The sequence below is a fragment of the Spermophilus citellus genome, assembly GCF_964194105.1.
Source record: "Spermophilus citellus genome assembly, chromosome: 12".
Classification (NCBI taxonomy): Eukaryota; Metazoa; Chordata; class Mammalia; order Rodentia; family Sciuridae; genus Spermophilus; species Spermophilus citellus.
The window spans coordinates 55371125-55385342 of record NC_138198.1 but is presented as its reverse complement, the minus strand read 5'-3'; the positions used below and the strand labels follow the sequence as shown (position 1 = coordinate 55385342).

The following is a 14218-nucleotide window of genomic DNA, read 5'->3' as shown; positions in this document are numbered from 1 at the left end:
TGTCTCAAGATGCTTGAGGGAGGAAATGAGCCATTGCTGTCACAGCACAGTTGGGGGACTCTGTTCAGCTGACAAAACGCCTGTGTAACACTGAAGACGGCGCACTTCATAAAGCTGTTGAATCGTTTCCTCAATCTGTCTGAGGAAATCAAGACACACTCCATTCTAAATGAAGGACAAACCTTCAGGGAAGAGCGTCCTGGTATTTATAAAGTCCTGCTGTAACCACAATGAAAGAGAGAGAAAGAGAGAGAGAGAGAGAGAGAGAGAGAGAGAGAGAGAGAGAGAGAGAGAGAGAGAGAGAGAGAGAGAGAGAGAGAGAGAGAGAGAGAGAGAGAGAGAGAGAGAGAGTGTCTTCAAAGTCAGGATTGAGAAGCACTGTGCCAGAAAGAGACTCTGGCCCAAGACAGGACATTATAGCTCTGGCTGAAGTAATTTCGTACTCTCTCTTTGAACAGTGCCAATTTTTCCAGAGTGTTTGGATGTCCCTGCCAACCTTGGCTTTCATCGACTTGATTGCATGAAGTGGCTAGGCATGTCCAAGATAAGGCAAGAGAGATATAGGAGAGCCGTTCCATCACCGGTTCATGGGCTTCCAGGGCAGTTACAGTGTACACTGTGGAGGAAATATAGCCACAGGAAGACCAACAGACAAGAGGCACACAGCTAGGGTGGCGTCCAAGTCTGTGTAGTGACTGTAGCTATTCCCCAACGACAATCACCTTCAGCCAATAGGTACTCCTGGGTCTAAATTAGAGTTCTTTTATTGCTTTTTAAAATTTGGTGCTGGAGATAGAGCCCAGGCCCTTGTGCATGCCAGGCAGGTGCTCTACCACTCACACCTGCAGCCCCCAGACTGATGTTAAATCTAGCAGCCAACTGGTTAGGACATCAGGGCTAGATGGAGACCAGTCTGCTCCTTCATTCTGTGTCCACCAAAGGCCAACAGCACAGAGAACTGGCCCAAACAACTCCATGCACAGTTTGCTTTAAAGATTGTCCCCTATTTAAACATATTACCAGAAGTATCAACATTTTTTTTTTAATTTTTCGGTCACAGTTTTGTTTGCTGATCATTTCTGAAAGTGGGTTTTGATGGCAAGGGGTGGCCTCTAACTGGTCCAGCAGGACTCCCCTCCATCTTCTCATCTTCAATTCAGGACACACCTCATTGCATTGCTCCAGACTGACTCTCAGCTTACTGTGCCCTGGGCCTTGGAAAGAGCCACTGTTGGCTCACCAGGAGCTCTTCCTCCTTCTGCAAAGACCAGTTTCTCCACCACCTCCGAGATCATTCAAAGTGCTGAAGGACAGAAGGCAGAGACCTGATGAACACCACCTGCAACTTTCCATTCAGACTTCAGTGGAGACCCTTGGCTACCTTAGGTCTAAAAGGAATCTCAGAAGCACAGACCAAGCCTTACACATTTTTTTGCATTGTCAGAATCTAGCCATATTCATTGACCAAAATTGATGGATGAAGCAATAAAAGATCACCATCACAATAATTTTTATATTAAGTGCTTAATAAATGCTACCTAGTGTTTAACAACATGTTAAGGGCATTAATTTTTAATTTTATATTTTTGTGGTGCTGAGAATCAAACCTAGGACCTCATGCTTTCTACCACTGAGCTTCTCCCCTGGCCCCAGATCAATTTCGGTTAGCCTCCCCAGTGATCCTATAAGGTAGGCAATATTATTCCCTCTGTTTTACAGATGGGTAACTGAGACTTAATTGAATGGAGGAATGAAAGAACATGGCAGTTGGGTGGTCATTTAAGGCCAGTGCTGAGTGTGCGCCTGCTTCCCATGGGCCAGGCCCTACCTGAGATACTCAGGGCAGAGCCGGGAGATAGCAGGGAACAGGTTCTTCTCTTCTGGGCTCAGATGCTTCAGTCTTAGGAAATCAGAGGGAATGGGAGTCAGAAAGTGATAAATAAGCATGCATTGGCATGAAAGAAGTGAGACAGAACCAGCATGGGGGAGAAGGACAGAAGCAGTGCCGTGAGTGAGCAGGGTGGCCTGGGTGGTGTGCAAGCACAGCCCTGAGTGGGCCATGTGCAAGCTGAGGTCCAGGGAAAGACTGCTCATCAGATCAAGGAGCGAGTACAAAAGCCTCAACACAAAAATAGCTTCCTCTGAATAACAGAAATAATGCCAGGGTGGCTAGAGGGCCAGGGAGCCCTGGGCTTCACGGGCCAAGTTAAGGATTTAGTGTTTGTTGTTTACATTCAATGAGAAAGCACTGGATGTTTAAAGCAGAGGAGTGACATCTGACTTGAGTGTCCCAAAGTCCCAGGTGGCCTGGATGTGGACAGTGGACTATACTACACACGTATTTGTCTTTTTAAATAAACTACAGTACATGTAAGTCAGCAAGCAGGGGTTAACAGGGGAAGTCCCCTTCTTTCTTCTGGTAGTTTTGACAGTGAACATCAGTCAGCGTTGGCTACTGTTCATTTCTACCCCTCTAAACAGATCCAGGGTCTTCTGAAAGGCCACCTTATTCCAAAAATAAAAAATAAAAATAAAACCATCCTCATTTCCATGAGCATAAGGCTCCAGAAATCCAGAAGGGTCCAATGTACGTTCCCAAAACATGAGCGCCATAGGAGGGAGCAGGAGTCCAGCAGTGGGACGGGGAAGCACACCTCAAACTGACTCAGAGAGATTCCCAACTGCAGCAGACACAAGCCTCTGACCAGCCTTGCTGTGCAGAACATCTGATTTATTTAGCTGGCACTTCTCACAAATACCTAATCATGTAAGTTTCTTAATCTCTCGCTGACACAAAATGCTGACTTAAGACATTGAAAGTCTTCGCAAAATAAAAATGTTTCCCAATAGGAATTGCATCATAAATTCAAAGAGCCCATGAACAATGACTTGGTGGGGAATGGAGAACACAAAATCCTTTAGGGCCTCAGCTCCGAGCTGCAGACTCCAGGGTACCTCATCAACCACTCTTTAAATCCCTCTCCTTATATTGTTTAATTTTGAAGGAGAAAGAAAAAAACAAGGCATGCAAAACAAAGCCTTTTTCTTCTGTTTCTATTAGGAACCAAGATAGGAATAGTGCCAACCACTGACCCAGGAGTCTGAAGATGGGAACTACAGAGATACCTGGAGACCTTCACAATAAGATTTGTAAAAATGGTAAAATTCCATGTACACCTAAAAAATAAATATTAAAAAAAAATAAAAAATTTAAAAAAGGTCAAATTCCCCTTGAGCAATAGCCAGAAAAGAAGCCTAGAAAACATCAATGCCCACAAAGACAGAGAGCAATCAAGAAAGAGACCTGGGTTTCCACTGGTCTTTGGAGTAAAGAACAGCCTGTTTTAAGATAGCAAAGGAGGGGCACGCGTATTGTCTTAGGTGACTGCATGAATTTTGACAGATTCTGGAAAATGCACATGGATCCCATGAGAGGAGCAGGAAAAACTTGACCAAAACCAGACAGAGGATGATTTTTAAAAACAGACTGAAAGAAACAATCAGCAGTGGACTATCCAAGCCACACCTCAAAAGTGTTCTTGTAAAGAGAATGCTCTCCTTGCATGTTCAAATCTATGGAACATCACAGTGTGGCTCCTGTTACTCAAGTAGCCCAGACAGGTTGCCTGAGCAGCACACTGCTCTGCCCTGGGAAGATCAGCATTACATTTGAAATTTGCATTCTAGGAAGAGAGTTAACACTTGAGAAGGAACATATTGGAACAAATGACCAATCCATACCATAAGCTAAGATCATATCTGCAATTTGTTCCCTTCTGAATAATTTGGGGGAAGATATGCCTTTATTTTCTAGAAATAATTGCTAAAAATATTCTTTTATACGATTTTAAGACATGCCTTTGAGGACTACCTGGCATCCTTTACAGTAGCCCTAGGTGAGAGACTGGCATAACATGCAGGGGGTTCTAACGTGGGAGAACAGCCCAGAGTTGTCTGAGCTGAATCCAGAAAACGAGCTGGTGGTCCGGCAGTGCCCCTAAGGATGGACACTGCAGTGAGCCCTAAAGAGATGCACAAGCAAAGCCCAGAAGGCTTTGAAACTACTGCTGAAGGTGGTTTGTGGCTGTTAATGAAAAATTCTAGGTAGTTGGAGGCTTCTGGAAAACACTGGCTCACAAGACACAAATCCCACTGAATGACTCTCCCTCTTCCCAAAGCCTTGTAACCTGACTCTAGTCCTCTCTCCTGGCTGAAGATGGGTGATCAAAGGCCTGGAGCCACAGCAAGCCTGTCTGGCATGCAGGTAGCATGCCTGGCTTTAGCAGAGAACATTCCAGTGCTTACCAGCGAGACTGACCCCAGGACCAACATAAGTTAGAATTAGCCTGGTGCGTGTGAACCAGCTCTGATTTTTAGTCTGAAAGAGGAGGAGGACGGTGGAGGGCTTTGAATTCAGGAAGCTCACACTCTGTAGCTGGTGCTGAGGCCCTGCAGCACACCTACATGGGGCCTCCCCTGGGACTCCTTTCTATGGGCATCTAAGGATTCTGAGCAGCCTCCTCTTTCTTTCATGAATAATGGAATTATCTAGCTAAGTTCGCCCGAGGCCTACAATGTCATTGTAATGTCATGCTGATTAAATTCAGTGTATTACTCAAAACTTATTTTCCTGACTCAAATCTTATTTAGATAACTCTATGTTTCTACAAGACCATGCAGCCTTAGCTACCCCACACTGTGGCTTGGTTGTCTTCACAGGCATGACTGAGCACAAGCTGGGCACTCCAAGTCCTTTTCTTTTGCAGAGACGAAATGCAATCATGCCTCTTGTTGCTCCTGTTGCTGTCACTGGCGAGGTGAGGTATCTTCCACGCCTGAACGCAGAGCAGGTGAGGGAAGAGCTGCAGAGCCTGGACCAGAATGTCTGTCCCCATGACCAGCTCTGTGTGACATCTGCACTCCCACAGCTAATGGGATAAAAAGCTATTTTACTTAGCAGTCCCTCACCTTCCTTTGAAGCAAGTCTTTAGCCACATAAGTTGGATGGGTATTAGAGACTAGAAAAGTTAGATGTAAAAATGCTGGCTATGAAATGGTGGTTTGTGGTCGTACCTTTCTCACATTAAAAAATGCATGTGCAGAAATAACCCTGTTAAACCATGAAAGTATTTCTTAGCTTTGAACATCTCATTCTATAGATGATGTAATTGAAGAATGGAGAGTTTCCGTGACTTGGAAGAGTAATGAGTGTATTATAAACAGGATCCAGACTTTCTCACTAGACCTGAAGACCAGGGTCCTTCCCAGATTCTTCACTGCCTGTATTTCTAACAAGGGTCCATGTTCCTGCAGCAATGCCAAGCCCAGCACAGCTGGCACACAGGTACAGTGGGGGACAGAGAAGGGAAGGGTGTGACAACTCAATGTGCACACTCCATGGCACTCTGGTTCTGAATCACCATCTTGTTAAGGCTCTGTGTTCTTCCTCCTTTACTGAATCTGTGGCCAAAACTGCTGACCTAGAGGATTTGACCACAAGAAAAAACAGATCGATTTGTGTGGTTCCAAAAGAGCTGAAAACATTTTAAAAAATAATATGCACTTCAAGGATGATGCTCCGGTCAAACTTTACATTGTCAAATGGGTCTTTTCCTTCTCTCCTCACTGCAAAGCAAGTAAAATGCATTAACTGCAATACTGATAAAATGCTCATTTATGAAAGTTAGGGAGAGTGTTACACGCTGTTATGAATTTTATATTCAAAGACTCAGAAACCAACAGCTACAGGAAGGTAGACCTTAACTCTAGGTTCAAATTTCTGAGATATTCAAGAGAAAGAAATTTAGCCAATGAATATTTTAATTAATCAATTGGAAAATATGTGTTCAGTGCTCAGCCCTTATACAGTAATCAGGCACAATAGAAAAACCTACAATTCAAAACCGGCATTTTTTCAAATGGCTGCTCTATGTTAGGAAGTCATTTAGTGCTGGGGATAGCAACAAGAAGCCCCTTATACAGAGTTCCTGAACTTGCAGACACAGAGAAGGGAAGAACTAAGAAGAGAATTTTGTAAGGAGTGTGAACAAAGCACCCTATTGCTAGGCAAGGGAAATTAAGATGTCACAGTTGTCACATTATTTCAAAGATAAAAATGAGCAATGGCACAGAGACCTTCCAATGTGTCTGACTGTGGTGAGGGAACAAGACAGGGCCATCCTCAGCCTTCAACAGCGTCTCAAAGCACCACTTACACTGACTGTGACTCTGAACTCCGCCCATGGGAAGGGGCTGCTCTTGATAGACAGGCCCTCAAACTAGCCCATAAATTCGACCCAACTAACATAATTGCTTAGCATCAGACTGCAAGAATAAAAGCTGCTATTTATTGCACACTAGCACACATTAGCTAGTTAGCACACTCATGCAACTCCCAAGTTGCAGCCTTACATAGTGGAAAGAAGGGTCCTTCCTGCATTTGCTTCCTGCATCCTTCAGCTTGATATGGACCTAATGTCAGGCTGCCTTGAGCATGTCCTGCAAGATGGCAGAGCAAGGACTACATCCCTGGGGTGTCTCCTGGAGCAGGGCAAGCGCACCAACTTGACTGCCTACACCTTCACTTCATGTTGGTCTTATCTGCCTCATGCCCTGAGGAACGCATATTGACAAGAGAACTCAGGAACACAAGACCCACCTCTGCTTAGAACCATTTGTCAGTAAAAGGAAAGAGCCCATCTAATGCCAAGACAGGAATACCAGCTGGTAGGCCACTGGCCCGGTGGTGGGCCTAAGGAGAAAGACAACAGGGGATTGCCTGCTTTGAATGAGGTTCAGGCTGAAAAGCACTCAAGCCCTCAAAGAAGCCCAGGCCCCTTTGCTGAAGAAATTCCTGGAGAGCTCAGAGCACAGGAAAGCACCCTGGGCTTCACACACAGCAAAGGTAGAAAGGAGCCAAGAAGGAGGCCTGAGACTCTCCCTGCTCTGGGACCCAGAGGGGAAGCCACGGCTCCCTGGTGGGCCAAGAAGAAAGAGCAGAATGAACCTGGAGGGACGCTCTGAAGGCGGCTCCTGGTTGGAAAGGGCCTGCCCTTGAGGGCAGGGGCATCGACAGGCTCCTGGCAAACGTGCAGGTGAAGGTGTTGAAAATGGATTGTCCACTCCACTCAGAAGGCCTGAGCGGGCAGAGGAGGCTGCAGCGGACACGGTGTGCTTTGTGTAGTCCCCATTGAACCTGAAGTAGGCTGTGGAGCTCAGAGTTGGAAAACTATGAGGGGGGCAATCATCTCAGACTGGGTCACAAAACCATTAACTTTCTAAGGAATCAGTTAGTCTTTGAAAAAATCTTCACCCTCAGATAACTAGTGGAATGATACCAGAAGGCCCAAATACTAACTGGCAGAAACAACACAGACCAGATCTGCTTCTGCTTTAATAAAATGTTTTTAGTATTTGCAAATTCACATACAAGAGTCTAAACACGTTCATCATAATAATATCCTGGCTTCATGCTGAATAGTGTGCAAAGAATTCAAAAAAGCAGGTCATAATCAGAAAACTTCTGCATGCTATACATGTCAAATCCATTCAGTTATTTCCATCCTTTCAGTTATTTTTGAGAGTGGGACATAGTATCTACTTCTACAAGGCCGAGAAGGTATGGCTAAAAGCAAAGTTACTTTAAATGCTTTCCAGGGATCCTTCAGCAGCTGGAACCACTGAACAAGGTGGCAGCAGCAAGCCAGACTAACACTGATCAAGAAAAAATCCATGCTGATTAGATTCAAATTAGCTTCATTTGTGAGTCTTGAACTGTGTTTAAGTGGGATTTCAAAATTACATCTGGAAGCCAGGTGCAGTGGCGCACCTCTGAATTCCCAGCAGCTCTGAAGGCTGAGGCAGAGGATCATGAATTCAAAGCCTGGCTCAGCAACTAAGCGAGACCCCTGTCTCAAAATAAAAAATAAAAAATGTTGGGGATGTGGCTCAGTGGTTAAGTGCCCCTGGGTTCCATCCCTGGTATAAAAAGAAGAAGACGGAGAAGAAGAAGATATCTGCTACATAGAGAAAATAAATATACTATAGAAAGAAATTGTGTTTAGAGAGCTAGACCTGGACATATTTCAAAAGTGACAACATATTTTTACTATGATTTTAATGCAGCTATTTCCAAAGGGAATTTTAAAGAATATTCCTGGAATTGCAATATTTTCCAAGTATAATTTTTCCTGGGAACACTGTAGCCTAGGCAGCCCTTTATTTCTCTGCTCTTTCCTCACCTCTCACCCTCCATTTAGGGGGAGCAGGAGCTGGGGTGGGGAGCTACCTAGGTCTCTGTCCTCTGTTCTCCCTTGGTACTGTCCACGTCCAGGGTCCTCCCTTCTCTTCCCTCCCTGAATGTGAGTATGCTGGCTCTTCTGGACAAGACCTTGGGGAACTCCAAGCAACCCTAGGCAAGATGGAATAAACCGGTTGGAGCCAGTGATCAAAATATCCCTAGTCCCTCCTAACCTTGGAACAAACTCAGTCATGTACTTAAAGATGGGTGGAAAAACAATTGTGTAAAAAGAAAAGATATTTGTAAAGTGCTCAACAAAGACCATTTATTGCTATCATTATGAAAGGCTGCATGATATTACAGAAGGTTTTTGACATTTTCATATATTATGCATAAGGAAAACTCTGAGGGCCACCAAGAAGTCACAGGTCTTTTGGAGATATTCAAATCTGTGGTGGCTATAGATATAGGCACATCTGTCAGCACATGTTCATTTTGGATGATGAACACCACATTCTGTTATGGTTTTGTTTGCTTTTAACACTCAAGAATCAGATAACACCTGCATAGAAGAGCCCTGGTATCACTTATCACTGCCCTTTCATTTCTTTCACAGGGGAAAAAAAATTAGCAACAGATTAAACACAAGACAGTTGGTTCTCACCCCCATCATTAGGTGAAGACATGAGGGCGGAGGCTTCCACATCAGTGCTACAGAAATGGGGGTTTAAAGGGAAGCCAGCCGCAGGATTCTGCCAGGGCTTGACTTTGAAGGCTGCCTTGCCCAAGGTCAAAATAGATGGGGAAGGTGTGAGATCCATTCTAACGGCAAGCAGATTGCTGCACTCCCTGCCCAGGATGTTAAGAAAGCTGCATGCTTGATTTAGCAGCCCCCTGAGAGTAGATAGATCAGAAAACCCTTCAATAACCTTGAAATCTCCACTTCCTCAAGAAGAGAATCAAGGTGGCAGCCACCACCCTGTTGAAGCTCAACCATTGGAAGGCACCATTAGGCTTCCAGGTGTGGGTTGTCTTCCAGACAGCAGTGAAAGTCCAGCAGAGATTTAGGGCCACATCCCCAGATACTCTCCTCCTCCGCCTTCCTGGGGCAGCCAGTCCCTGCTCTCCCTGAACCCACGCCTTGCAGGCTCCTGGGGAAACAACAGGCTCTAGGCTGAGCTGGGGACACCACTAGGCTCCACATCACACACACTCAAAACATCCCCACACACTCCCACTCGTAACATCTCACACACAAAAAACAACACACCACATATCCATAACATCTCTCACACACTCATAACACTCCACACACATGCTCACACACATAGACTCACACACTTATACTCAAACACAAGCTCACTCAAATGCACACACACATACACTCTTACACACGCCCTCCCACAGAGAAGTGTGAGCAAGCAGGAAGGAGCAGACCATGTTAAGGCTGCAACATTCCCTGGACTGACTCTGTGGTCCAGGAAACAGAGGGGGCGGGGTTACTATCCCGGCGCCTGGGAGCCCTGCTTCTCCCAAGAAAGCCCGGGGCTCAAGGTGGACCCACATCTAAAGCCCGCAACCTGTGGGCTCAGGCAGGTAGGAGGTGACTCTTCCATGGTGGGTGGGTGCCATGGAAGAGGCGGGATGAGGCAAGAGGCCAGGAGGAGGATGACCCCAGACCATGGGCAGCAGCCCCTGTTCTGCCTCCCCTGGGGGCTCTGGAAGCTCTGGGGCCTCCGCCCAGGGCTTTGCACCGCCCACTCTGTGCCACAGCAACAATCCTGGTAAAGGGCCTCTCGGAGTGGAAAACCCCAGGTTAGTCAGGATAATTAGGCTCCAGCCTCCCAGACTAGGGACAAGCAAGATGTCTAATAGGAGCCAATGCTTAGGGAGAGGTCACAGGCAATCAAGGGGTCATTCCCCCTGTCATTTGACAGAATGGACCGAACTGGCTGCAGATGACCACGTCTTATTCTTCTAACAATCACAGAACCCAGCAAGTGCCCAGGGAGAAGGAGGAGGGAAACAAGGAGGAGATGGTGGGTCAGAGAGGGGAGGGAGCAGCTTCTGACCCCAGAGCCACTCCTGAGGACCCCTTCTGGTCAGCATTGGCCACAAGTCGGCCCTCTCTCTAAAAGCACCTCCTTAACTCAGGCACTAGCTTCCAATCAGCAAATACGAAATGTACCGGGCACTCTGCCAGGCTCCAGATGCAGAGGTGACTGCCAAACAGACACCCACTGTGCTGAAAGTGCCTAGAGAACCTTTCCCAAACCAACCTCCAAGTCAGTTTCGCTGAAGATGAGCTCCTCCTGTATGTGAGTTTGTTGACAACAAAGATCCCTGGAAAAATGGTCCTGCCTTTAAACTTGAAATGCAGTTTTGAGGATGAGGCCAGCAAACCCCAGAGGAGTCCCTCCTGCTGCCCAAGCTGGCTTTTCCATGGAGGGTTCTCCTGCTCAAGTCTCCCAGACACTTTGCTATCTAAAGGTGTTAAATAGTACTCCACTACAATATCCTGTGGATGGCTTGCCTCGGGGTTTCATACTTTTGAACAAAGAAAACATTTAACACAGGTGTGATTTCGAGTCATTAACCTCTGGCAAGGGGCACAAAGGTGGCCTTTTGTGCAAAGACCACCCTCTCTTTGTAAACACAATTGCTACTTGGTAAAGTGTTCTATTCTCTAGCTCTGGAGTGGGAAGAGGAAAAGCCAAGCACAGTCCCATGGTCCCATGATCAGTCTTAGGAGTGGGATTCAGCATAACATGCAGGATTTGAGAAGAAATTCAGAAACTCCCTCATTACTAGACGTTGGCTGGTCCTTAGACCAACGCCTACATCCTTTCAACACCCTGCCAGCCTGTAGAATAGTGAGGCACTCCTCTGGGCATCCCTGAGGCTCTCGGTGGCCGGGTCTTCACCCCGCCAGTCCCAAGGAGTTCCAAGCCTGCTTCCAACCCTCTAAGTGCCCGGAGAGGGAGGGCAGGACTAGATAGGTTCTCAGCCTCAGCATCCAACACTTCCCTTGTAAAAGGGGCTTTCCCGGTGCCTAGTCCCTGTTTTTCTTTAAAAAACAAACAAACAAACAAACAAACAAAAAAAAAAAAAAAAAAAAACTCCATTGGATCTTTCACTTCTCCCTACAGGGTGGCTGGGATATGGGGTAGGGAAGAGATGGCCCCTGGTGGTCTGGATGGAGCACCATGTGCTGCCTGTCCCAGGACATCCTGGAGGAGGGGGCCTCAGGTCTAAGCTCAGGTTCCTACCGCGGGGGTCACTGCCGCCTTCCAGGCGACTTGCATCCTCTGTGCACAGGCAGTACTCTGCTTATTAAAAAAAAAAAAAAATCCACGCGTGGCTAAATTCAACACAACGGTCTCCAGCACCTGCAGCAGATCTCTGTTACCGGGACTCTGCAGCTGGACGTTGAAGGGAGACACCGGTCCTTTGCCCCAGAGCGGGAAGTGAGAGAGACTTACTGTGACGCTGGGACAGCGCGGCTGTCGCTGTTGCCACCTGGCCCACGCTTCGGGAATCGAATCCGGGAGCACTAGTGCCCTAAACTTTGCTAGGAAGTCCCCACTAAGAAGCCCTCCTCACAGTCCCCGAGTAACCTTGGGGAGCCCACTAGACTCACCTACTGCCAGGCAGATGGGCAGCAGCAGCCTGAAGACCAGCCCGCACACCACTTCCGAGGCCATCGCGTCGGTTCGGCGACTCCGAGCGCAGGGGCGAGGCTCGAGGGTCCCTAGGGCTGGGACGCCAGGCCCATGCCCGCCTAGGGCCTCCTACCACCAGCAAGCCGCCCAGGCATCGCCTCTGCGCTGGCCTCCGGGCTTTCCGCCCCGAGGGCGCGCTCAACGCGCTCTCAGCTTCCCCTTGCCCGCAGGGCTCTGGGCAGCCGCTCACCAGGCTCTTGGCAGCCACCTAGCCAGGCGCCCGACCCTCTGCGGCCGGCCCATTAAGTGTAGAACTCAGGCTCCGGTGGCGGCGGCCTCTTCAGGGGCAGCCAGGGCGGGGGCCCTGGAGGAGGACAGTTTGGGAGAGTCCTAGGGGTCTGGAACAGTGCGGAAAGGGGGCGAAGAGGGAGTGCAGTCCTCTGGCCGGGCTCCGGGGCGTCGCTCAGGGGAGGCCGGGGAGCCTTTTGCGCAGAACCCTTCTGAAGCCAACGAGTCTCTGCCAAAGAAGTTTCAACTCTGAACGGGGTCTGACCAATCCTAGCTAGCCTTTCTCCAGAATGCACAGAAAAACTCAGATGTGCATCCACTTTGTATATCTTGGGGAACTCTTTTTTTCTCTTAGGCTTTGTTTCTTGCTGGTCCTAGCTCTAGAGGAGAGTATGTTGGCACCTATAATATTCCAAAAACCTCCCTTTGCTTATTTGCGAAACAACATCTAGAGAAATCAGCTGAAGCTGCGAGATTCGAATTTGTCCCTTCCCTGGTGTTAAGATTATCTGAGAGTTAGGGATCTGCTGGGGCCAAGGGGAATCTCAGGACCAGGAGGCAGAGGATCTTAGGATTTGTAGAGAGGCCTAGGGAGAACTGGCATTTCCATCCAGGGAGTGGTGGGAGCATTTAACCTCCATTCAGGACTTGCACCTGGGATTACATTGGTTGGAGAGGAGGGATCCGTGGATCCATGAAAAAAGCATGCAAACCATGGTTTTGTCCTGACTCCTTAACCATAACAACTACCTGTGTGGGTACTGATTTTTTGACATAAAGTAAGCATGTGTTTTGAACTCAGATGCCCTCCCAAGTTCTCTGGGAGCTACAGTGCACTTTGTAATGTGATCCATTACCTTTTCTCCCTCCCTCCCTTCCTTCCTTCCTTCCTTCCTTCCTTCCTTCCTTTCTTCCTTCCTTCCTTCCTTCCTTCCTTCCTTCCTTCCTTTCATAAAGACTCAAGATAGTTTAAATCTTGTGCAGATACCCTGAAACTTAATCCACCTATGTGTGCTGCCACTTTCAGGAAACTTAAGGCTGTAGCACTGAGTTCAATCCTTAGCACCACATAAAAATAAACAAATAAAATAAAGGCATGCTGCCATCTACAAAAAAAAAAAAAAAAAAAAAAAAAAAAAAAACACCAAACACATTTAAAAAAAAAAAGAAACTTAAATAGCCTCTAAACCCAAACTCATCATAAGTCTAATAGTGGGATCAGAGAAGAGGACAGAGCTTTAAATTAGCAGCTAATTACTGAATGTGAATAAGAAATATTTATTTTACAGAACGCTGACATAAATACATCGCTAATTTTGAGGTTCGGAGCTTGTGCTTGCCCCCCCTCCTTCCCTCTCTCTGATATAATTCATTTTGGGGTCCTAACTAAAAGGTGAAGAAGCACTCCTCAGTTTTAAATAATACTGTGTTGTTAATTGACTGTTGTTTTCTCTGAATATCTTCCATGTTCTTACCAGGCTTAACGACTGCCCAGAGTTTTTCAAAAGTTACCATTCTGGAGGCCTAGTGAGGAGACACAACCGTCCCAGCAAACAGGGCACCTGACCAAGCATCCTCTCTGCTTGCCCTGTCTCATGCCTACCAAGCTAGTCCTTCAGTTCCAGAGATGTCAAGAGCTCCATCCCAGTTTTGAGACTTCCAGTGCCTACTCTCCAAGGAACTTCAGTTGTCTGGACAATATTTAATACAAAGTGTTCAATCCCAGCCACATGTTGCTGTCACCTGGGGAGTTTTTGAAAATCCAAATGCTCCTACTCCACACTCCCAGAAATCCTAACTTCACTGGTCTGGTCTGGGGTCCCACACCTATATTTTTTTAAGGCTCTTATGTGATTCTCAGGTATGCAGCCAGGGTAGAGAACCAGAGTCCTCTTTCACACATCAGAACTCAGAAAACATTCCCCTAGATTTCAATACCAACATCCACATGGCCGGACCAAATCCAGCCTTCTGGTTTCCATATCGGATTGACTGGAGCACACCAGTCATTAGCCAGTGGCAGTGTTTT

The 14218-nt window shown here is 47.0% G+C and overlaps 2 protein-coding genes across 2 annotated transcripts in view; both read right to left on the bottom strand.

The window, feature by feature from the left end:
- Positions 1 to 12107, bottom strand: part of LOC308631637 (piezo-type mechanosensitive ion channel component 2-like) — a gene marked incomplete at its 3' end in the record, with an annotated part of 303944 nt that extends 291837 nt beyond the window's left edge. The window contains 1 exon segment of the mRNA XM_081263019.1: positions 11880 to 12107. Coding sequence (XP_081119145.1) covers positions 11880 to 11943 — 64 coding nt within the window. The 5' untranslated portion in view covers positions 11944 to 12107.
- A 96-nt stretch (positions 12108 to 12203) lies between these two features.
- LOC308631635 (voltage-dependent P/Q-type calcium channel subunit alpha-1A-like) overlaps positions 12204 to 14218 on the bottom strand; it is a gene marked incomplete at both ends in the record, with an annotated part of 113799 nt that continues 111784 nt past the window's right edge. The window contains one exon of the mRNA XM_081263012.1: positions 12204 to 12265. Within this exon, the coding sequence (XP_081119138.1) occupies positions 12204 to 12265 (62 nt within the window). The remainder of the gene's footprint in view (positions 12266 to 14218) is intronic.